This window comes from Gracilinanus agilis, chromosome 2 (assembly GCF_016433145.1).
Source record: "Gracilinanus agilis isolate LMUSP501 chromosome 2, AgileGrace, whole genome shotgun sequence".
Lineage (NCBI taxonomy): Eukaryota > Metazoa > Chordata > Mammalia > Didelphimorphia > Didelphidae > Gracilinanus > Gracilinanus agilis.
Genome location: NC_058131.1, coordinates 538,657,158 through 538,682,033, shown reverse-complemented (window position 1 = coordinate 538,682,033; position 24,876 = coordinate 538,657,158). Strand labels below are relative to the sequence as shown.

Genomic DNA, 24,876 nt, shown 5'->3' with positions numbered 1-24,876 from the left:
CTAGAGAATATTCAAAAGATCCTCAAGTTTGTGTCATTTGAAAATCAATTGATGGAACTCAAGATGTTTAGCCTGGAGAAGAAAATATGTGGGGAAGCATTTTATCTGTCTCCAGCATACAAAGGTCTATCCTAGAGAAGAAGAATTAAACTTATTCTGCTTGGTCCCAGAAGGCTGAACTCAGAGTGATGGACAGAAGTTGGAAAGAAGCATATTTAGGCTTACTACAAGGAAAAACTTCCTAATAAGGGTAATTAAGAAGCAGTGGGCTGGGTATCTATTTGTCAGGCATGTTATAGAGGGAATCCTTTAATATGGATTGGTGAAATGGGATGGCATTCTATTTCCAATAAGCCCTTTTATTTCCAAAGTCTATGGTTCTTTAAAACCAAGCTTCAAGTCCTTTGGCAAATGGCAATAAGAGGTGGAAACTATTCAAATGATGTAGTTCCTGGAGAGAAGTCTCTATCTTGGCTCTGGGTACACCATGGCATATGGTATAGCAAATAAACAGCTTCTGAATGGACAAAGGAAGTTTACCTTATAGAAGAGCAGGATGAAGTTGATGGCAAAGGCCACGAACAGTGCAAGGAATCTCAGGTTGTAGAAATTCCTGGCTAGGTAATGCTGGAAAGAAAAGAATACATAGGAGAAGAGAAGGTGGAGTGATATTTTATTCTTTTCTGCTCTCTTCTAGTTCTCCTGAAATCATTAAAAAAAAAAACTTGCCACGTGAAAATATTCACTTTTCTAGCTATCCCTGCATTGACAATCACTCTTGTAGAATTAACCTGGTCTTCCTATTCCTTATGGGTCTTTCTTGGAGCAGCCAGAGACTGACTTTAGACGCTGTGTCTGAAAACCCTGCTCCAGACTTGCTCTTCTACAGAGAAGCCAGGTGTCCAAGGCTTCTGACAGGGAGGGAAATATCTGGTATAAAATGACCATTGTTACGGATTGTTAAATATAAAAGAATCAGTCACACTTTTCTTATTCATGAGACGAGGCTGGAGCTACTTCCCAGGGAAGCTGTTTCTCAAGCCTCAGCAAGTTACTGTAGCCAAAGTCCCCACCTCTCTTCTTCCTCCCTTCATCTTCCTCCCCAGCTTTAACCCTGACAGTACCCTCCATGAGGAGCCGTCACAGCGGAAGGGCCACAGAAATTCCTTCTTCCTTGAGGGTTAATAGAAACATTGTTGCTGGAAGCAGGGGCAGGGAAAATGTGCCCGTAGAACCTCCACTCTGAGCTCAAAGTACTTTCCCATAGTTACAATATTATGAAAGTTAGTAGGACTATAAAGAACTCTATCATTTGCTATATTATCAGTTAAATGGTGTTATTGGACTAGTCTGTAGCCTTCATCACATTTTTAAACCCTTATCTTCCATCTTCGAATCAAGGCAGAAGAGCAATAAGGGCCAGGCAATGGGGGTTAAGTGACTAGTCCAGGGTCACACAACTAGGAAGTGTCTCAGGCGAGATTTGAACCGAGGACCTCTGGTCTCTGGGCCTGACTGTCAATCCACTGAGCCACCCAGCTGCCCCCCATCACATTTTTGAATAACAAAATGCATCATTCTAAGTATCAACTTCCAACTGGAACACAACCTACAGGGGATTTCTTCTTATCTATGAAGATTTCCCAAATTTGTGTTGAAAAGCATTTTATATATTTGAGGGCCTCCTCCTCATCTCTGGAGAGAAATTAAGCCAAAAAAGGCATAGAGTTCCAAAGATAAAATCAATCACTAAGAAGTATTTGTTAGATGAGACTTGGGAGATAGTAGCTTGCTAATTTTCCCCAATCTTGCCTCCCTATCTTCTTTCCTGCAAAAAGGAGAAAGCCAGTAAAATAGGAGGAACCATTAGAAAAAGAATAGGAACAGAAGGAAGATAGGGCAACCAAATCCTGAAAATGAGACACTTTACTTCCTAGGGAATGAGAATTCCAACTAGAATTGGATTCTGAATCATGTGTAAACTATGTGTATTGGACAAAGTGCTTACCAACATTTTGGTCTGATAGATTTCTAGGCCTTTGAAGAAATTGGCCATGAATGCTTCAGGCCTCTCCTCCCTTTGGCCATGGCGGCGCTTCTTCTTGGTTCTCTCACCAGCCAGGTTTTCTTCTTGTTGCTCCTCCTCCTTGATTTTGTCCTGCTTTTCCCCATCTTCCATACTATAAAGGTATAATAAGAAACCCACTAAGCTCAGAATTAGCTATGAATGTCAGACCCAGAAAGACCACAAGGGAGAATAAGACTTATAGAAAGGGAATTTAGGTTATATAGGGAGGAGCCACGGAGGTAAGTTCCTTAAGGACAGAAACTCTGCTTTATACCTATTTTTATCCTACCCAGCATCATATATAGTAGGGACTCAATAAAGAATTGTTGGATGAATGATAAATGAATAAATGAATGCACAGTATGGTGATCCTTTGGTATAGTTTACTACTTCATTCATTTAATTTCACATGCCTCTCCATTTGTGTAGGTATGCATAAGTTATACAGTCTATTCTCAGGAATACCAGATCAAAAATATCAAATTTTTTCCTATTTCAAGTTTTCTACTTCAAGTTCTTCATGTGCTTTCTTCATTCATTTTTTAAACCACCCTCTTCTCTCATTCACTTTGCACTTTATTTAGTATTTGATTCTCTCAAACCTTTCTCTGAAGTTGCTACATACTATGCACAAGATGAATTCTTGGGTTAAACCACTAAGGATGAGAAAGTTAAGAGATATAACGAGAAGTTAAGGCCTTCACACTCCCTGTAACATGATGATTACAGCCGTTACACAGGAAAATGTGTCCCAAGTTTGGGAGGCATCTTAACAGTACTAATAGCCATAGTGATGCTTATTTAGGTTCATTAGAAGCTTCCCCGTAGCCTGATTTTCAAAACACTTATGGAAGGAGAGGGAAGAAGTTATCTAGGTATTAAGAGAAAAAGTAAGATGGGTTTGTAGAAGGGGAAGAGACATATGTGTTAAGTCAATAAAGAAGATAAAAGAGCAGAAAATGATAAATAAGAGATCAAAGCCAGGGAGGTCCTCACTCAGTCCTAGGAAAGATGCTTGTTGATTTTTCACCACTGGGGTTTGGATGTGGGACGACTTCCTTATTATTAGCCATAGCAACTAGAGCAGGAAATGGCAAGAAGACATCCACCAGAACTTACTCTGCCTTCTCAGATTCCACTTTTCCTTCTCTTTCACTTTCTCTTTTCATTTCTGCTGCCTAGAGAAAAAGTAACAGTCAAACAAGATATCTTACTTTCTTTCCCTAGCTCTGGTAGGTTGGTTTTCTTTACAAGTAATTATGTTATAATAATAAAAATAGCAATTGTTCACATATAGGTAAAGTCTATATGATTTATGAAAAAATTAGCCTACATTATTTCATCTGAAAGATATCAGCAGTAGCACAAAGGTTAAAAATGAATTATTATCCTCTGATGAGGATGTAGTCCTGAATGTGGTACCATATCATAACAACCTGCTAAGTCAACTATAATAACCAAGACTTTTTAAAAGAGTGGCATCTTTAGAGTCACTGTAGACATATTATCATATGGGAAATGAGCCTTCTTTTATCCCTTGCTTTGTTTCAAAATTCACTATGTAGAACTTTGGCATTAAATAATAACTAAATGTGGCTTCCTACCAAAGATGACATTGTAGAGGCTGGGATAGGGTCAGGGAGCACAAAGTATAGACTATAGACCATCTGAGATAAGGGCTCTCAATCAGTGGGAACTCCTTACATTTCAGGTTCTTGGGTTTGGAGTTATCTCAATATCTCTATAATCTAAAACGGAATTGATTTATTTAGCTACTGGCTCTAATAGAGACAGTGTGCAAAAGCTACTAGAAGGTGCCTAAGCACTTCTGGGGAAGAAGAAAGGTGAGAGAAATGATTATACTTACCTGTGCTTTCCTTTTCTTCTGAACTGTGCTCTCTAGTGTGAGAGGCCCATCATTTCCAATAATCTCAGAGAGATCCCCAAGGCCAGGGTCAGGACCATGCTTTGTGCTTCCCTCCTTCTTTGGGTGGAGCCCGAAGAGATCTGACATGATGTCTGCCTCTCCTTTCTCACCCTTTACAAAGTGCACTAGTTCAGCTGTGACGTTCTGCTCAGTCACTTCTGCCCTCTCTGCTTCTATCACATCATCATGGATGCCAAACTGTGTAGGGTCGGGCATGTCACCAAGGATCTTAGTTACTCTGATGTTCTTTGCTCCTTCTACCAACCCACCCCCAAACACAGTATTCCAGAGAATCTGAAAGATTCCCCATACAACAGTAAAGAACAACTGGAACAATCCCACAAAAAACATCCAGAAAAATGAGAAAAACACTTTAACCAGTTCTTTGACAGTCATTTTCTTCACCTTCCTATACTGCTTCCTGAGGTTTCTCAGACTGACCATTTTCAGAAAACTTGCCACATTTTTCTTTACTGAGACACAGGCTGTAGCAAATGCAGAAGCAGACTCCAGTGATTTGTTTTCTTCTTCATCTTCCTCAGCTTCTACTACACAGGAAAATTCTTCTTCATCTTCTTCCTCTTCGGGTCTTTCAGCTGAGTCAGATTCAGAGATTTGGGATGCCAGCTGCATTTCAAAGATTGTATCTTCACAGAAGTTTACAAACAGTTCCATCTTTTCCTGTTCCCCACCTTCATTGACAACATCAAAGATAAACTGTCGTTTGGACTCTTTAACCTGGGGTTTCTCCCATTGTGTTCGACTGGACTCACTGATCTCAAAGTAAACACGTTCAATTTTCTTGGCTCCACCCATTATCTCAATGCGCCCCAGATACGGTTCAAAGTAATTCAGGACACTTTCAGCGGGGTCCAGCAAACACTGTAGACGGGAATCATTTGGCATATGTTCTGAAAGATTGGTTAGCAACACAGCCACATTAAAACCAATGTCCTTGGCTGGCTCATGGAACCTGTCCACAAAATCTACGTAATTAAACATGTCATTCTCATCAGCCTCTGCACAGGAGAGAAGGAACTCAATCTCTGACTGGGGATATTGTTTCTGTCCTTCCATGGCTTTCTGAAATTCTTTCTTGGAGATAATCCCTTTCCCATCTGGGTCATATTCTTTGAAGGCATCTGAGTTGGTCAAGTCCTTCAGTTTGAGGAACATATCAAAGAACTTCAAGATCATTTCTACATTGGTAGATGACTCCACAAGGGTATCAACCATCTGCTTGCCAATAGTTCCATTTACAACATTCCCTATGAGGCAAGATTAGCAATATGTTTGCATCTTTATTGCTGTACCTGAATCATGATAGAACTAGCCAGGTAATTAATAAGTATTTGTATTCACATGGTGCCAAACATTTCTCCATTACACTGAAAATTTTTTTTAAAGTCTCATAATACATCCTCATTTCTTTCCAACATGTTATGCTGCCCCTCCTTGGAACAATATATTTTTAAGAAACTTGGAGGCCAAATGAGTCAATTGCGTGCTTGTGACCCAAACTGTATGCTGGGTGTAAGATGGAAATATGTGGAAGTTAACCAAAAGCCAGAAAGGGTGACTCATTAAGGAACTGCAGAGATGACAGAAATAAAGGAAAAAATAGATGAACTGGAGTAGTGTGGTATTAATGCCACGCCCTCTGCTTTGGCATAGTGACAGGGCACCTTTACTGGAGGAGTACAAAGGGATAAGTGATAGTATTACCATCCCCTTGAGACCTAAAACAGTGCTCTACTCAATGACATAATAAAAAGCTTATACCAGTCTCATTGTAAACAAATGGGGGGGGAGCTGGGTAGCTCAGTGGATTGAGACCCAGGCCTAGAGATGGGAGGTCCTGGGTTCAAATCTTGCCTCAGACACTTATCAGCTGTGTGACCTTGGGCAAGTCACTTAACCCCCCACTGCCTAGCCCTTACCACTCTTCTGCCTTGGAACCAATACACAGTATTGACTCCAAGATGGAAGGTAAGGGTTAAAAAAAAAGAAAACAAATGGGAAAAGAGAAAGAGCAAAGGTTGGTGCTTTCCCCATAAATGATTCTGTATTTATTATTGGCAAAAATTGGCTGGCTTTAGTCTCCTTCCCTCCACACTCACTCCTATGCCCCATTCATTTACTCCCACTCATTTTCAAGAGATTATACTTTCCAAAATTTGTTATTAAGCTTGATTCAAATGACCTTTAAATGGAAATTTTGAAAGGTCAATGAGACTAGGGTAATAGTGCAGACCAAGAAAATAAGAAGCTATAAATTTATAATCAAACTCTCACCTTCGAGGAGGGATAGTAGCATCACCACCATGTCCTGTAAGAGATCTAAGAGTTCCTTCAGCAACTCGATCTGACTGGAATCCTAGAACAATTATAGGAGATGCCCATGAATTAAGTGATCTCTTAACAAAACAGAGAGCAATAAAAGCAAGCCCACCAGGCCTTGGAGAAATTGGCTGAAGGCTATCCAGGCTCCCAGGAATAAACTAGTATTAGGGAGTTAAATTATCACCTGACATTACATGGTGAAACCCATTAGAACATGGCATATTTTAAACATATCTGAATATGGACATAATGCAAATGGCTTCCTGCCTTCCTTTTTCATAGATTCCAAAGTTCATGTAAAATATTAAACCAACCTAAAAGGGCATTCCAATATCCGAAGGGACCACCAAGTGTAAAGAAGGTCACTGGTGTCTTCTTGCACAGACCCAACCCCTATGAGTTACGACTCTCCCACTTCTTCCACTTCTAATCCTTGAAATGCTGTATTGCCAGCTGCCCAAATACAAACCATGCCTCTTCGTGGAACCTCAACTTCCCAAAGCTTCATCCCCATTCACTCAGACCTTTCCCTCTCATGTCTTCCTCCAGCTTTACCTGTCCTATTCACTGTGCAATTTGGAACTTCCATTAGTTTCCAAAATTTCCTTCCCCTTAGGTCACTTCTATTAACTTCAACTAGAGGAGATTTGTCTACCCCCATCCCCTAATCAGTGACAAAGCAACCCTAATCATTCTTTCCATAATACCAATTCCCAGTATTGTTCCTGGAGGCACAATGACGGAATACTTCTTACTTGTCACTGCCAAATACTCTCTGATATTTTGAGGTTCTCTCCATTCAAATATATCACCAATTTATCAATCACAGAGGGAAGTTTTTTTTATCAGCCCTCAAAAAAGGGTATTCTTCCTCTTTGATTGTGAATAAAAGATTTTTAATTCAAAGATATTTTATTTTCCCAATTACATGCAATAATAATTTTCAACATATGTTTTCAGAAATTATAAGATCTAAATTGTCTCCCTCTTTCCTTTCTTCTCCTCCCCCCATCTCAGAGATCTTAAGCAATTTTATATGTGTTATCATGGAAAATATACTTCTATATTGGTCATTGTTGTAAGAGAGTACTCACCAAAACCCCAAAATAAAACCATAAATAAACAAATGTCAAAGATAGTATGCTTTGATCTGCATCTGACTCCAACCATTTTTTCTGTGGAAGTGGAGAGCATTTTTTGTCATGAATCCTTGCATCAGTTCATGTAGACCTTTCCAGCTTTTTCTGAAATTATCCTGCTTATCATTTCTTATAGCACAATAGTATTCCATCACCAATGTATACCATAAATTGTTAAGCCATTCTCCAATGATTGACATCATAATTTCCAATTCTTTCCCACCACAAAAAAGAGCTGCTATAAATATTTTTTACAAACAGGTCCTTTCCTCTTTTTTCTTGTGGTCTCTTTGGGATATAGTCAGTAGTGGTATTACAGAATCAAAGGATATGCACAGTTTTATATTCCTTTGGGCATAGTTCCAAATTGCCCTCCAGAATGGTTGGATCAGTTCACAACTCCACCAACAATGCATTCATGTCCCAATTTTGCCACATCCCCTCCGACATTCATCACTTTCCTTTACTGTCATACTGGCTAAACTGCTAGGCATGAGGTAGTACCTCAGAGTTGTTTTAATTTGCATTTCTCTAATCAAGACTGATTTAGAACATTTTTTCATATGATTATTGAGAGCTTTGATTTCTTCATCTGAAAATTGCTTGTTCATAACCTTTGACCATTTTTCAATTGGGGGATGACTTGTATTATAATAAATTATGACTTAATTCTCTATTGATTTGAGAAATTAGACTTTATCAGAGACATTTATCATGAAAATTTCCCCCAGTTTGTTGTTTCCCTTCTAATCTTTGTTACATTGGTTTTGTTTGTTCAAAAGTTTTTTAATTTAATTTAATCAAAAACATTCATTTTATACCTTGTAATATTCTCTTTCTCTTGTTTGATCATAGATTATTTCATTCTCCATAGATCCGCCAGGTAAACTATCCTATGTTTCCTGATTAGCTTAGGCTATCACTCTTTATATCTAAGTCATATATCCATTTTGACCTTATCTTTGTACATGGTGTGAGATATTGGTCTATACCTAGTTTCTGCCATACTGTTTTCCAGTTTTCCCAGCTATTTTTATCAAATAGTAAGTTCTTATCCCAAAAGGTAGGATCTTTGGGTTTATCAAACACTAAGTTGCTACAGTCATTTACTCCTGTATATTGTGTTTCTAACCTATTCCATGGATCTACCCCACCATTCTATTTCTTAGTCTGTACTAGATTGTTCTGATGATTACTACTTTATATAATTTGAGGTCTGGTGCTCCTAGGCCACCTTCTTTCACATTTTTTTCATTAATTCCATTAATATGCTTGTCCTTTTGTTCTTCCAGATTTTTATTATTTTTTCTAATTCTATAAAATAATTATTTTGTAGTTTAACTGGTATGGCACTCAATATGTTAATTAACCTAGGTAGAACTTTTTTATAATATTACCTTCATCAACCCATGAGCAATTAATATTTTTCCAATTGTTTAGATCTGACTTTATTTGTGTGAAAAGTCTTTTGTAATGGTGTTCATATAATTCCAGTGTTTGTTGTGGCAAGTAGATACCCAGGTAATTCCTATTGTCTTGGGTTATTTTAAGTAGAATTTCTCATTCTATCTCTTGCTGCTGAACTTTGTTGATAATATATAGAAAAGGTTATAATTAAGGTGGGTCTGTTTTGTATCCTGTAACTTTTGTTAGTTGTGAATTGTTACAATTGTTTTTCAGTTGCTTCTCTAGGATTCTCTAAGTATACCATCATATCATCTGCAAAGAGGGATTAATTTCTCATTTTCTATTTTAATTCCTTCAATTTATTTTTCTTTTCTTATTGCTAAAGTTAGTATTTCTAGTACAATATTAAATAATAGTGGGGATAATGGGTATCCTTGCTTTACCCCTAATCTTTTTGGGAAGGCTTCTGACATTCCCATTTTAGATGATATTTGCTGATTTTTTAGGAAGATACTACTTATTTTTAGGAATGGTCCATTTACTCCTATGCTTTCTGGTTTTTTTTTTTTTAACCCTTGTACTTCGGTGTATTGTCTCATAGGTGGAAGATTGGTAAGGGTCGGCAATGGGGGTCAAGTGACTTGCCCAGGGTCACACAGCTGGGAAGTGGCTGAGGCCGGGTTTGAACTTTCTAGTGTTTTTAATAGGAATAGGTGTTATATTTTGTCAAATGCTTTTTCTGTATCTATTGAGGTAATCATGTTATTTCTGCTAGTTTATTTGTATGGTCAACTATGCTGATGGTTTTGCTAATATTAAACCAGCCTAGCATTCCTGTTATAAATCCCACCTGGTCACAGTGAATGATCCTCATGATATATTGTTGTAGTCTCCTTGTTAGTTTTTTATTTTAAATGTTTGCATCTATATTCATTAATGAAATTGACCTATAATTTTCTTTCTCTGTTTTTGATATTCCTTGCTTAGGTAACAGTACCATATATGTGTCATAAAAAGAATTTGGTAGAATTCCTTCTCTGCATGTTTTCTCAAATATTTTATATAGTATTAAGATTAATTGTTCTTTAAAAGTTTGATAGAATTCACTTGTGAATGTATCTGACCCCGAGGATTTATTCTTAAGGAGTTCGTTGATAGCTTGTTTATCTTCTTTTTTTCTGGGATGGGATTTTTTAAATATTCTATTTCCTTTTTTTTAAATCTGGGAATTTATATTTTTATAAATATTTATCCATTTCACTTAGATTGTCATATTTATTGGCATGTAATTGAGCAAGTTAGCTACCAATGATTGCTTTAATTTCCTCTTCATTAGTGATGAATTTACCTTTTTTCATTTTTGATACTGGTTATTTGATTTTCTTCTTTCTTTTTTAAAAAATGAAATTAATCAATACTTTATTTTATATTTTTTCATAAAACTAACTCCTAGTTTTATTAGTTCAATGATTCTTTTACTTTCAACTTTATTAATTTCTCCTTTGATTTTTAGGATTTCTAATTTAGTCTTTAATTGGGGATTTTAAAATTTGTTCATTTTCTAGTTTTTTTTAGTTGCATGCCCAATTCATTGATCTGCTTTTTCTCAATTTTATTGATGTACGCTTTTAGAAATATAAAATTTCCCCTAAGTATTGCTTTGGCTATAGCTCATAAATTTTAATATGTTGTAACCTCATTGTCCTTATTCTTTATTAAATTATTTATTGTTTCTATAATTTGTTCTTTGACCTACTTCTTTTCTAGCATTAGATTATTTTATTCCCAATTAATTTTTATTTGCCTTTACATAGACCCTCATAATTATAATTTTTATTGTGCTATGAACTATAAAGGATGTATTCATTATTTCTGTTTTTCTGTATTTGGTTGTGAAGTTTTTATGCTCTAATACATGATCAATTTTTGTGTCGGCGTCATATAGTGTGGAAAAGAGGGTATATTCCTTTCTTTCTCATTCAATTTTCTCCAGAGATCTATTATTTCTAAGTGTTCTAAAGTTTCGTTCACTTCCTTCACTTCTTTCTTGTTTAATTTGTGGTTCAATTTATCTAGATCTGAGGGGCAGAGGGGGGGGGTGGATTTAAAGTCACTCACTAGTATAGTGTTATTGTCTATTTCCTCCTGAAGCTTAATTTCTCCTTTAAAAATATAGAGACTGTACCATTTGGTGCATATATATTTAGTATTGATATTACTTCATTGTCTATGGTACTTTTTAGCAAGATGTAATTTCCTTCCTTTTCTCTTTGAATTAGATCTATTTTTACTTTAGGTTTGCCTGAGATCATGATTGCTACTCCTGCTTTTTTTTTATTTTAGTTGGTCCACAATAAATTCTGCTCTAGCCTCTTACCTTTACTCTATGTGTGTCTCCCTGCCTCAAATATATTTCTTGTAAAAAACATAGCATAGAATTCTGATTTTTAATCCACTCTACTATCTGCTTCCTTGTTAGAGGTGAGTTTATCCCATTCACATTCACAGTTATGATTACCAATAATTGTGCATTCCCCTTCATCTTATTTTTCAAGTGTTTTGTTTTTTGAATCACCACCCTCTCCTTCCCCTTCCCATTTTTACATGCCCACTTCTTCTCATACTTTTCAAATGAATATAGTTGTTATTCCCTTTATAAGCCAATTACATAAAAAGTAAGTTTAAACATTGCCCATCACCACCTTTATCGTCCCCTTCCCTGTAATATATTTTCATGCCTCTTTAGGTGAGATAATGTATCCCATTTCTTCTCTCCCTTCCTTTTTTTCTCAGTGCAATCCTCTTTTTTCACTCAATTTTTTTTGCATATCATCCTAATCAGCTTATTCCCACCTTCTGTCTATGTATGTTCCTCACTACTCTAATACTGATAAGAATTTTAAAAATTATTGAATATCTTCTTTCTACATAAGACTATAAATAGTTTGACCTTGTAGAATCCCTTAAAATTTCTCTTTCTTATGTTTTCTTTTTTATGTTTCTCTTGAATCTTATATTTGCACATCACATTTTCTGTTTAGGTCCATTCTTTTCTTCAGGAATTCTTAGAAATCTTCTATTTTATTAAATGGCCAACTTTTTCCCCTGGAAGAATATACTTAGTTTTGCTGGATATGAGATTCTGGGTTTTAACATTTCAAGGCTTCTGATCCTTTAATGTGGAGGCTACTAAGTCCTGTTTAATCCTGACTGTAGCTCCATAGTATTCAAGTTGTTTCTTTCTGACTGCTTGCTGTATTTTCTCCTTGGCTTGGGCAAGGGGATGGGAGGGGGGCTCTTGAATTTAGCTATAATATTCCTGAGAGTTGTCATTTGGGGATTTATTTCAGGAAGTGATCTGTGGATTTTTTCCATTTCTATTTTGTTCTCTTGTTCAGGAATATCAGGGAAATTTTCTTTGATAATTTCTTATAATAGGATATCTGGCTTTTTTTTTTATCATGGCTTTCAGGTAATCCAATAATTCTTAAATTATCTCTCCTGGTTCTCCTTTCAGGTTAGTTGTTTTCTCACTGAGATGTTTCATATTTTCTTGTTTTTTTTTTCATTCTTTTTTTTGAAACCCTTACCTTCCATCTTAGAATCAATACTGTATATTGTTTCTAAGGCAGAAGGGTGCTAAGGGATAGGCAGTGGGAGTTAAGTGACTTGCCCAGGGTCACACAGCCAGTTAGTGTCTGAGGCCAGATTTGAATCTAGGACCTCCTGTCTCTAGGCCTAGCTCTCAATTCACTGAACCATCCAGCTGCCCCATTTTTTCATTCTTTTTGTTTTATTGTTTCTTGATGTCTCACAAAGTTAATAAGTCTTAGTTGCCCAATTCTAATTTTTAAGGAATGATTTTCTTTTATGAAGTTCTTTTGAACTTCTTTTTCCATTTGACCAATTTTGCTTTGTAATCTATTTTCTTCTTGCATTGCCTTCATTTCTCTTTCCCATTTTTCCTCTGCCTCTCTTGATTTTTGAAATCCTTTTTGACCTCTTCCAGAGTCTAAGACTAATTAATTTTTTTCTTTGAAGTTTAGCATGTAGCTGCTTTGCTTTCCCTATCCCCTTCTGAGTGTGTGCCTTTCTCTTTTCTCCATAAAATTTTTCTCTGATTGTTCTTTTTTTTTTATTGTTTACTCATTTTCCTAGTTTTTTTTTAACTTTTATTTTTATCTTAAAGATGGGCTCTGGTCTCAGGGTAGAGAAGCATTCTCTTAAACTTTAGTTTTAACTTGCTTTTATCCTTAGCTCTGTTTCGGCAAGTTTCAATTCTTTCAAGATAGTATTATGGTCTGCAGGGTGGGAGCTCTGAAGGCCACCTCCCACTGCTGATTCAACCACTTCATGGGACTGCTGATACCTAGCAGAGGTCAGAGCACTGTGATTTACCCTGTGCTGAGGTTTAAGGTCTAACCTCAGGCTTGGGGCATGGGATTTTGGCATCACTCTAGGCTTGATAGGGTCAGGCACTCTATGGTCTATCTTACTCTGGGGCTTGTAGCATTACCTTGAGTTTGGATAGGAGATTAGACCCTTGGCTCTGGCCTTACACAGGCAAGATGCTGTGGATTGCCTTGGGCTAGGGCTCTGGCCTCACTCTGGGTTTACAAAGATGAGGCTGCCACATGGACTGCCATATGCTAGGATTCAGAACTTTACTGAAAGCTTGGGTGAGGGTTCTAGGACTCCCTTTGGGCTTATACCCGTTAGGCTCCTTGCTGACTGTCTTACACTAGGGCTTGTGATCTAGGTTTGGGCCTGGACAGGCAATTGGAGTTTCCTTTTGAGCCTGGCCCAGTCAGGCACACTGCAGAATGCCCTGTGCTAGGGTTTGGGGCCTCATTTCAGGCTTGGAATTTTAAAGAGGGTGTTTGGGGTTGCACTGCTATTGGCTTAAACAGGGTCTTAGGGTATCCACATTGGCTTGGACAGAGGTTTAGAACATGGAACATTGAGTTGGTTTTAAAGATTTCTTTACAACTTGTAGCCTTTTCTACCTTCTTATATCTTTTACCAGTGGTTCCCAAACTTTTTTAGCCTACCACCCCCTTTCCAGAAAAAATATTACTTAGTGCCCAGTGTCACATACTATCACCGCCCCCTTACAGTTATTCACTGCCCCCAAATGCACCTGTGGCCATCACCCCCCCCCACCAAACCTGATCACTGCAGCAGCCACCAAGGGGCGCGGTGGTGCCCATTTAGGGAATCACTGTCTTATACCTACCAGGTACTCTGAAATCTAGTGACCTTGGTCTCCTTGCTGCTGTTCCTTGAACAAGCAGGTCTCCCTCATGCCTAGAATGTTCTTCCCTCACCCCATCTCCATTTCTTGGCTTTCAGAACTTCAAGTTTCAGCTAAAATCTGATCTTTTGGCAATTTGGAACTATACCCAAAGAGCTCTAAAAGATTGCCTTCCCTTCAATCCAGCCATGCCACTGCTGGGTTTGTACCCCAAAGAGATCATAGATAAACAGACTTGTACAAAAATATTTATAGCTGCACTTTTTGTGGTGGCAAAAAAACTGGAAAACAAGGGTATGCCTTTCAATTGGGGAATGGCTGAACAAATTGTGGTATATGCTGGTGATGGAATACTACTGTGCTCAAAAGAATAATAAACTGGAGGAATTCCATGTGAACTGGAAAGTCCTCCAGGAATTGATGCAGAGTGAAAGGAGAAGAGCCAGGAGAACATTGTACACACTGTGGTAAAATCGAATGTGATGGACTTCTGTACTAGTAGCAATGCAAAGACCCAGGACATTTCTGAGGGATTTATGGAAAAGAATGCTACCCACATTCAGAGGAAGAACTGCGGGAGAGGAAACACAGAAGAAAATCAACTGCTTGAACACATGGGTTGATGCAGACATGATTGGGGATTGAAACGACCACACCAATGCAACTATCAATAATATGGAAATAAGTCTTGATTGATGACATATGTTAAAACCAGTGGAAATACGCGTCAGCTATGGTGGGGGAGTAGGTAAAGGGAGGGTGAAGGGGAAAGTAAAAACATGAATCATGTAACCATGGAAAATTTTTCAAAAAAATAATAAAATTCTATCCTTTACAGGAAGTATTTCCTGATCTCCCTTAAAGATCACTCTGTTTTGATTATTTCATATTTGTTCTGTATATATCTTGTTTGTACATAATTATTTGCACATTGTCTCCCCTATCAGTTTCTGAACTCCTTGAAACAAGGACTATCTTTTACTTTTCTTTGTATCCCCAGTACTTACCATAGTGTCTGGCATTCAGCAGCTGCTAAATAAATGTTTATTGACTGCTAATATTTCTATTTTTCTCTGACAAGGCAATTATTTACTTTATTAGGAAAATACATGTCTGAAATAGTATCTAAAGATAAATGTGAAATGTGTCCTGGACTACATTTCCTTCAAATACATTTACTTCCCTTCAGATCATTTGTTGGGCCCTATGCTGCTACCCACCTCACCTTCCTTACACCAAATTAGTGTAATTAATGATTTTTCCCCCAGGGTAATAAGAAGACTTCCCTGATTGTTCTCTAAACTAGGTACAAACAGTGTAATTTGAATCTGTTACTCTAAAAACTATGATCCACAGCAAAACTACAATTCCCAGAACCCCACTCACTTCCTGTTGTTACATGCTGATGTAGATGGGATATAAATTGGGTGGAGTTTCATGTCTTGTGCTCTTTTCCTTCCTGTTGGTGGCTTTGGTGGAGCGGCTTTTTTGAGCAGTTGAAAAAACTTGGTCACTTGATTCTATTTTGTTAGATTATAAACTTTATAAAATATAACACTTCAAGTACTGAACTTTAATTTAAATCTTACATTTATGGTGACCAGAAGTGGGGTTCAGAAACTCTTAATTCTCTCTGAGTAGACTAGTTTGAAAAGAAACCATGTTTCTCTTGCCACTACTTTTTGCCCCCTTCTCCTCCCTCCCCCTGATAGAACTCTCTTCCAAGCTGCCACCTGTTGCTGCCAATCCTGCTAACTCCCTGGGTGGTCCCAGCCACCTGGTCCTGCTGATCCTGCCTCCCTGCCTGGGTGGTCCTTGCAGAGCCATTGCTTCTTCTACTTCTGCTGCTCCTGCTCCTCCTGCTCCTCCTCCTCGTGCTGCTGCTGCTGCTGCTGCTTGGAGCTGCTCTTTGGAGGCTTGGAAAGTATAAATCATACTTTCCCTTACATTGCCAACAGCTAAGTGCTTGATCACTGCTTGCCCTGGAAACTGGGATGTGTTTCCCTTAGGCAAGAAAGCTTCTACCTCTTAACTCCTTGTTCACATGGCAGGAGAAGCAAGCTGCTCCCTGGCATTTTACCCCTAAGGGTAAGGGGAAGGAAGGATACTCTTCCAAAGAGGAAGTAGAACTGCAAGCATGGCCCACTCTTTGGAAGAGTAGTACATTACCTATCTCAAACAGTGCCCAGTTTTAGGATGCCTTTTCTTCCCTCTATTCTTGGGTGCACTGGTCCTTGCGATAGCATCTCCCTACACCCCTTTGCCTTTCTGGCCTGCCCATCTACAATACATCTAATATGGGATTCTTCCACACTATATTCAGCAAGGAATTCTCCCTCACTATGGGAGATCCCAGAAGTGTGACAAAAGGAAGTTAAATGGATAATGATCCTGGGGAGGGGAAGGAACCTTAAAGAGTCTGGAGGTGACTTTTTAAGCCTTTTCAGACCCCATTGCTTTACTGATTGCTAACTGTTCTGGTTTTGTTCCCCTCCAAAATAGTGAAGTCTGTAATGCAACTATTGGAATTGAAGAAAAGGACTCTTGAATTCAGTGCCTGTATCCTGTCAAATATATTGTATTTGCTGATTATTTGCTTTAAGGTTTAATTTTGTTTTGTTAAGTTCACATATTAATCAAATGTAATATATTCTGTTACACTATGTCACTTTCTGTTACTGTGTTTTGGCCATTAGTTATATGTGTTGTACCTCTCCATATGATTGGACTGGAGAAGATACCATTATAAAAGTACCTTTGAGTTGTTTGTAACAAGAGGTAAGGGTCCATTTAGTAGCTGAAGTTAAGTGTTATAGCACTAATCCCTACTTCTGCATTTATAAAAATGTAAGGGATAAGACATATAAAGACATGATGTGCCTTTTACGGATGTTACAGTTTCATACCAGAGGAGTTGGGAAGGTTTTCCTAGGGCATGGTGTTCTTGGATGGCTCCCAAGACGGAGCATTCCCTATGAAGCCCAAGTAGCTTTTGGATGATTTTTAACTCTTCAGCTTAATCTACCTCCACCTGAATGATCTATCAGTGATTCCCAAAGTGGATGCCACCACCCCCTGGTGGGTGCTGCAGAAATCCAGGGAGCCGGTAATGGCCACAGGTGCATTTGGGGGTGGTGAATAACTGTAAGGGGGCAGTGATAGTATGTGACAGGGAGCACTAAGTAATATTTTTTCTGGAAAGGGGGCGATAGGAACCACTGATCTAGATTCTTGGTGATGTTTTAGACCCAAAAGGTTTGCTTGAATTAGCTGTTATACTACTATTTTTTATAAAGATGTCTTCTTAGTGAAAAGTAATGTATCCTGAGTTTATCCATGTGTTTGTCAACACCCTCCTCAGAGGGGGATTGTATAATTGTCATAAAATTCTATTTATAAAAGTTAAGAGACTTGCTACCTCTCAGAATCCAGGAAGTGAACTGCTTGGAGAAGGCACCATGGAAATGCCTGCAGAAACCTCACACTGCACCAAAAGATCCAGAATGAACTTTGGGTTGTAGTGAAAGTGAACTGTGGGGGGGTGGGGGTTGTAACACATTTATTTTGTATGTATACTCTTATGCTGAAGGGGACTGCCCCCTAATTGGCTTTCTGTCAATGGGCCTAGCAATCATTGGTTTTGTTCTCTTTCCCTTTTATCCCGAAATTATTGTAATTTATAAGTTGGTTATGTTTACAAGATCCATTGGGGAGACTAGTCTTCCAAAGGATCTCAGGGGGGATTGTGTAATTTGAATCTGTAACCCTAAAAACTAGCTCCTCAGCAAAACTATGATCCCCAGCAAAACTACAATTCCCAGAACCTCACTCACTTCCTGTTGTTATGTGCTGAGATAGACAGGATATAAATTGGGCGGAGTTCTGTGTCTAGTGCTCTTTTCCTTCCTGTCGGTATCTTTGGTTGAGTGGGCTTTTTTGAGCAGGTAGAAAAACTTAGTCACGTGGTTCTATTTTGTTAGATAATAAACTTTATAAAAAATAATACTTCAAGTATTCAACATTTAATTTAAATCCTAGAAAACACAGAACACAGTAATGGATACATACTAGCCAATCTAGTGTTATATTGAATCTCTGGGAGCTTGAAGTTCATTCAATGATTGACAGATAAGTCAGTTGGATAGAATGTTCCAAGAGAGGCATACGAAAGGCAGGAGGGGTCGTTTGAGAACCCTGAGGAGAAGTTCTGGGTCTTTTACCTGTCCTGAGGCTAGAGATCTGTGTGGATGCTGGTCTTGGAGTGAGAGAGTTGCAAACATTACTCTGCAAGCTCTTCCTGTCCTTCATATACCATTATCAACCTGTACTTGACCACCACCTCAGTGTCTACTGCCCCTAGATATTAGGAGTTTCATCACCTAGTTATCTAGGCTTCCCAGGGCCCGGGAGGGATCCGGGAAGTGGGCAGGAGACGAAGAAGAGGGTGGAAAGGGTGGATATATCTCAACTGTTAAGGCTTAAGATCTACAGAAGAAGAAGCTGAAGATTTCCCAGCAGTTTACCTACTCTGGTTTAGCTCTGGCCAGGCTGAACCAGAGGGAAGCTAACATTGTTTCTTCATTTGCCTGCAGTTAGGGTTTCATTAGTAACAATTAAAATAGGGTCTCCTATTACCCCAATCCTTTACCCTTATCCTATATATATATATGTATATATATATATAAAGTTTAAAGTACCTTCCTAAATCAGTTTCAAAGCTTGTTTTGGGAAGGGAGACAACACAATCAGAATATCAACGTTATCCTAGCTGAAGAGCCCAATTTAATAATATCAATTAACCCCAGGTGGGTCCTGAAGGGATAAACCACTTTGACCTGAAGGATCCTGCCTGGGCAACTGTTATAAGGAGAAGTTCCATCTTATCCTCTCTGTACATCATCTCTACTACCTCAATAGATACAAGTGACCTCTTTTAATTATAACACTAGTCCCCTCTCAGTCAATCTTTCTTTTCACAAGCCCAATGTAAAAAAGGGCACAAAAGAGAACATTATAGGAGGATAAAGGTGGCTGTGTCAAGCTTCCATATTTTTGACACACATTATCTAAACTAATTCTGCAAATGATCTTGAACAATCCCTTATGTTGAGATCGTGAGAGGAAGTCTATGACTACATATACTACATTTATGTAAAATGATAAATGTTTGAGCAATCTTGATTCTCTTGTCAGAGAGGTAGGCATGGATTGAGATGCACAGAAGAGAAAATGAATGATAAGTGAGAGACGGAAAAGTCAAAAAGACTTGACATTGGATGGAAATTTTAAAGTGCTTATGAAAATCAGAAAAAGGAGTTAGTTACTAGGTAGCAAGGCCTAGGAATAGGAAAAAAATGCCAAGGCAACTAGGAATCAGGTATTGATTGAGTGCCTCAGGAAATTAAAAAGTATTATCTCAAGCAAAAAGGGTTAAATGACTGATGTTTTTTCCTGATCATTCCTATGTTAGTCGTCAGTTTCAGGATGAGGCTCAAAGTGCTCCACAGGACCATCCCACCCATTTGTCCATCTGTTTTCATTTACAGTGCAAATATGTTTCTAGGTTTGACTTGCATATGACACCCTCACACACTGATGATACACTGGCAACCAGAAGTTTGAAAATTGGACTCTCTTCTAAGGAGCCACGATATTTTTACCATGATGTTGTACCCTCCCCCTAAGGGCAGAACTCTGAGAGCATTTAGAATCCTCTCTGGAGCTGTGGACCTGCTTGTGCCATTTTTGTGCTATTTTTGGCCACTCTACTCAGTTCTTTTGAGTAACATTTTGAAAGGGGAAAGTTATTTTTCTGCACCCTGCTATTTTCTTTTGAGAGACTTTTCCTGGCTGCTAGTTCATACAGGGTTATGAGTGACAGTACCTGAGAGAGTTTCATCTGCATGTTAGCAAACACATGGAGAAACCCAACAACTGCATCCCACAATCTGCTATGAGCCAGGCTTTGTTGGTTTCCAATGCAAGGGCCCTATGGAAATAAGAATAACTATTACTTAAAAGTCAAGTTCTGTCAACAATTTAAAAAATTCTTTTTCATAGCTTAGTCTAAGTTTTCCCAAATCTATCATGTTATTTTCTGATCATGGAATTGTTTGTCTAGAAGAAAACACAAAGGTAATCTAATCTTTTCCCTTTCTATGTTATACTCCTACCTCTAGCTTGTTCCCTTTGCCTGGAATGCCCTCATTCCTCATCCTGATCCTACCCTTCTTAACTTAAAGTTCAAGTTAAGTTCTGCCTCTTTGATGAAGCCTTTATTGTCTATTTTAGTCCACAGTGATCTCCTTCTCTGAATTAAAAAAAAACAACAAAAACAACAAACAAACCAAAAAACCATTTATTGTTTATGACATTCATTTGGAACTTGATTATAGACCACTTTGTAATACCACTTGTCTTGTTACTGTTTTTTATCTTTTCAGACAGGAACATCTTATGTCCTCTACTAGATTTGAGGGCAGGGATATTATAGTATATGATTTATATTCCTCCAAAGCCTAACAAAATACTATATGCATGATTTGTGTTCTGTAATTATTTGTGGAATAAGTGACACCGATCATATATCTTACTCTGACATCACTTGGTAGTGATCATTAGGGATGGAAGATTCAATTTTCTAGAAGAAAAAAGATCAGCTTTATATAAAGTATTGCATATGTATTAAAAAACCTATTTTTAAAATCCCTAAATACCAAAAAGTACCAGATTGAAGCTTCTCTACCTTTGCATATTTTGGCTAGGCTTCTTCAAGAAATGTCAGGCTATCTACAGATGTCATCCTTCTCTGTGAGCTAGGCACTTAAACTGAAATCTACATTGTAGTTTTAATATCTTCTACATATAATTTAGGTGCTTCAAAAGAATTATCTAGAGCCTGTCTTTTTAGTGATTCATAGAGTCTAAAGAATTTTAGTTTTTTGATTATTCTGGGCAGCAATCTTGGGATTTAAATGGGGAATTATGAGAGTTATTTTTTCATCAATGAAAACTAGAAGGCCTAGAGTGAATTAATGGCTTGTTCTAAGACACACAGCTGGATTACTTAGTGTTTTATTCTGTACACCACAGAAATTTATCTATCCATCATCTATGTATGTGTCATAACCATAGATATATGGTTGTACAGAGAATAACATATTTGTAAGCATGGGCTCAGTAATATTTTACCTGTATGTACTCTGTAAGGGAATTAAAAATTTGTTTGGTCACAGCTAAAGCTTTGGAGAAGTTTCGCTGTCCAGATTCATCAATGATGTCCTTCCCTGAATAGTACCAATAGAAGTCACTGATTGATTCCTAAGAACAAACAAAATAAATTATTTTTTTCAACCATTACAGCCAAACTAAATGTTATAGCATAGTGCAAAGAATTTTCTTATCTTCCTATTTCTGTTCAGCTTTGACACTACCTTGGGACCCCATGAAAAGGTATAGACTCTCCAGATAGCTAACATCTCCTGAACCTAAATGCCACTCTTTACAAAACAACAGAGGACCCAGCCAGAACTCAGTGGCTATGAGTGGCCCGTCTTAGAAACCATTTAATCATAATGAAAAATGCAAGGTTATGACTGGAAAGAATTGCTTTCTCATTTTCCCTAGGAGTTTTATTGTTTGTACTTAATTTATGGGACTTTTCCTTTGTGTTGCTATTGCTTAGTTCTTTTCAACTGTGTCTGACTCTTTGTGACCCCATTTGCTTTTTTTTTTTTTTTGCAAAGATACCGTGGTTTGCCATTTTCTTTTCCAGTTCATTTTATAAATGGGGAACTGAGGCAAACAGGGTTAAGTGACTTGCCCAGGATCACACAGCTAATAAATATCTGAGGCTGGACTTGAACTCAGGAAGAAAAGTCTTCCTGATTCCAGGCTTGGCAGTGGCAATCTATCCACTGTGTTACCTAGTTACCTAGGAGTTTCTCAGACAGGGTGAAACTCCACAACCTTCACTAAAATTCTTTAGAGTGATTTAACTCTCAAAACTCCATTCACCTATTTGTCCCCTACTAAAAACCTCTCCCCTTTACTATCTCTTAAGCCTTATCTATTCCATTTATTTTATGTGTTGCTTATTAAGCCTAGATTAATATGAGTGAAATGAAATGAAGAATGAAAAAAACATGGAAATTTGTATATATAATGGATAATCCAGATTTGGCTTCTTCCTAAAGTTTATGCTTAAGTCTGAATTACCTGGAGTATTGCCTCAGCCTCTCAAATCACTATAGCTATATAGCTATAAACTGAACATTGCTTTTTAAAAAAATATATATGTTCCTAATCTCATCTCTGGTACCTTGCTGTTTCAGTTTCAGCCTCTACTTCTGGGGAAAATGGCCATAAACTCCATAGCTCTGGCCAACAATCTCCTTGCTCACCTGAAGACGTAGGAGGTAGTCAACAGTGCTGATGATGATATTCACTGTGGTGGTGTTGCCCATTTGAGTACGAAGGAAGTTCTGAAAGTCTGAAAGAACCATCCCTGGATATAAGTTCTGCCATACTCTGGTTAAATTCTCTTTTCCTATTTGGGCTAAGTGGGAATACATTATCTATATAATCTTAAAAGCGCTGACTTTTTTTAAAAAGACATTTTAGAGCTAAAAAGCTGATTTGTCAGTTGAGTGCCCACCTTACCCTGAAGACAGTTCTTTCCATTAAGAGAGGATAATTAATAATAAAGGACACAAAGAAGAGATAGTTATTTGGATTACATAGTTTGTGAATTCTGGAAACAGTTTCCTACCCTGACAGGTTTTAAATAAATACCCTTTAGCTATGGACCACTTATACTTGGTTTTCCTTTATAGTATTCCTCAATGAGGAGCAGCTTAATATGAGTACTTATGTTGATAATGGGAAGTTTTACATAAAGTATACTCTACTAGGTTTGTTCCTGTCCTCTGTTTTTCCCATGAGGACTTAATTTACTGACTTACCACTGTTATGACCTTCACAAAGCAGCTGGAGAAATCTGAAGAGATCACAGGTAAACTCATGATTCTGGAGTACCTTTTCACCTTGAAAATACATGAGATTATCTGTGAGCACTGTTTGGCAGCCAATGAAGAGGATCCTCCAATGCAAATAGTTGTAAGAAAAAATAGGCACCTACATAAAATGTTATTTCCCCAATGTTCTGATATGAAAATAAATCTAATTAAAATGAAGCTAGAACCTCAAAACAAAAAGATCTCCAGCTAATGCAAAATATTTGGTACCATGAAGCATGTTTTGTGAAAAAATTACTAAGGTGATGGCAGTAAATATTTCATAGTCTATAATCCATGTCTCATAGCTAATTTTCCCATCCAACCTCTGAGACTAAACTGAATCGGGAAAGATGTATTTAAAGATGATCTTTTAGTGTTTACAACATATGGTATATGGTAGCTACTCAAGCCAAAAACTCAAACTCACCACGTTCTCGAACGATGACTGGGAATGAGAAAAAACAAAAAGAATACAAGATAAGAAAACCAATAGCAACATAATCATTATGGTAAAACTCTCTATAATTAAAACTGAATTTAGGATGTCTGGTCCAGGTACATACTTTAACAAGATTATCTAAAGAAACGTTGTCCTGAAACAGACTTGCTCTTTTCTTGTTAAAATAAACAAACAAATGGTAAATGGGAGCATTAATCAGAAGGGATTAAGATTTGAACCCTGAAATAAGTAGTTTTCATTCATGATTACATACGTGTTCCTTCTTCTGTTACCATTCCAAGGCCTTCAGCTTTGTTCTGTCGCTCAAATGCATTCAGGTCAAGAACACTTTTAAGGAAAAAAGGGAGGAAGAAAAGAACAATGTTGAGGGAAAAGAGTTGTTATACATTATATTCCTGTCAATTAAGCATATCCTATAATATGATTATATTCTCAGCATAGACCAATAGCTAGAAGGACCCTTGGAGCTTATCTAGCCCAAGATATTCCTTTTATAGATGAGGAAATCTTGATCTGAGAAATGTGCCCAAGATTACCAGTGAAACAACTATTGAATCCGCCTCCTCTGACCCTAACTTCAGCACTTTCTATTGCCTATGTTGCCCTTCACTGTGTACAGCTTAACACACTAAATAGTGATGGAGAGGTACTGACTTGGGAGGAATCTCAGCTTTGTGTCCAAGGATATTATCTAAGGACACATTTGCATCAGAACAAGCTAGTCTGCTCTGTGAACAGTTTTATCTAACTTTGTATGTTACCCAGCATCTATCACAGTGCTCAGCACATGTAGTGTACTTAAAAGATAAATGCTGAAATTTCCATTTCAAGAACAAAATTAACACAGTTCCCTGAGTTTTTCTTATTTTAGTTTTAATTCATTTTTATTTCTGGTTGATGAGGTTTTCAAAGATTACTCTTTGAGAATTACTACAGACTAGATTTTATTTTCTACAAGTTTCAAGTTTGTCCCTGTCCCCTTGAGAACTCACCCCAAGTAAGAACCAGGCACACCTGTTTTGGACTGAACAATAGATCTTGAAGTGTTTGGTGTTATTTCCAAGTTAACAACTGAATACTGGTAGAGTCAACAAAAAATTATAGGATGGGAACAATATTAGTTTGAGAAATATGGGAAATCCTAGCATTCTAAGTGGCTGTAACAGAATGACTCTGTTTATGTTGGTGGATTCAATAAGGCACTAAAGTAGGCAAAAAATACATTTTGACGGTGGTTGATTTTGCCACTAGATAGAGAAAC

General features: G+C 37.6%; 1 protein-coding gene across 1 annotated transcript in view; it reads right to left on the bottom strand.

Annotated features, from left to right (window-relative positions):
- The window catches only part of RYR3 (ryanodine receptor 3), a 570,927-nt gene that overhangs the window by 38,816 nt on the left and 507,235 nt on the right, over positions 1-24,876 (bottom strand). Inside the window, exons 80-90 of the mRNA XM_044660040.1 lie at positions 23,869-23,942; positions 23,583-23,600; positions 23,102-23,182; positions 22,541-22,629; positions 21,330-21,458; positions 20,023-20,127; positions 6,291-6,372; positions 3,936-5,263; positions 3,188-3,246; positions 2,009-2,180; positions 541-627 (exon numbers count right to left, since the gene is read on the bottom strand). Coding sequence (XP_044515975.1) covers positions 541-627; positions 2,009-2,180; positions 3,188-3,246; positions 3,936-5,263; positions 6,291-6,372; positions 20,023-20,127; positions 21,330-21,458; positions 22,541-22,629; positions 23,102-23,182; positions 23,583-23,600; positions 23,869-23,942 — 2,224 coding nt within the window. The remainder of the gene's footprint in view (positions 1-540; positions 628-2,008; positions 2,181-3,187; positions 3,247-3,935; positions 5,264-6,290; positions 6,373-20,022; positions 20,128-21,329; positions 21,459-22,540; positions 22,630-23,101; positions 23,183-23,582; positions 23,601-23,868; positions 23,943-24,876) is intronic.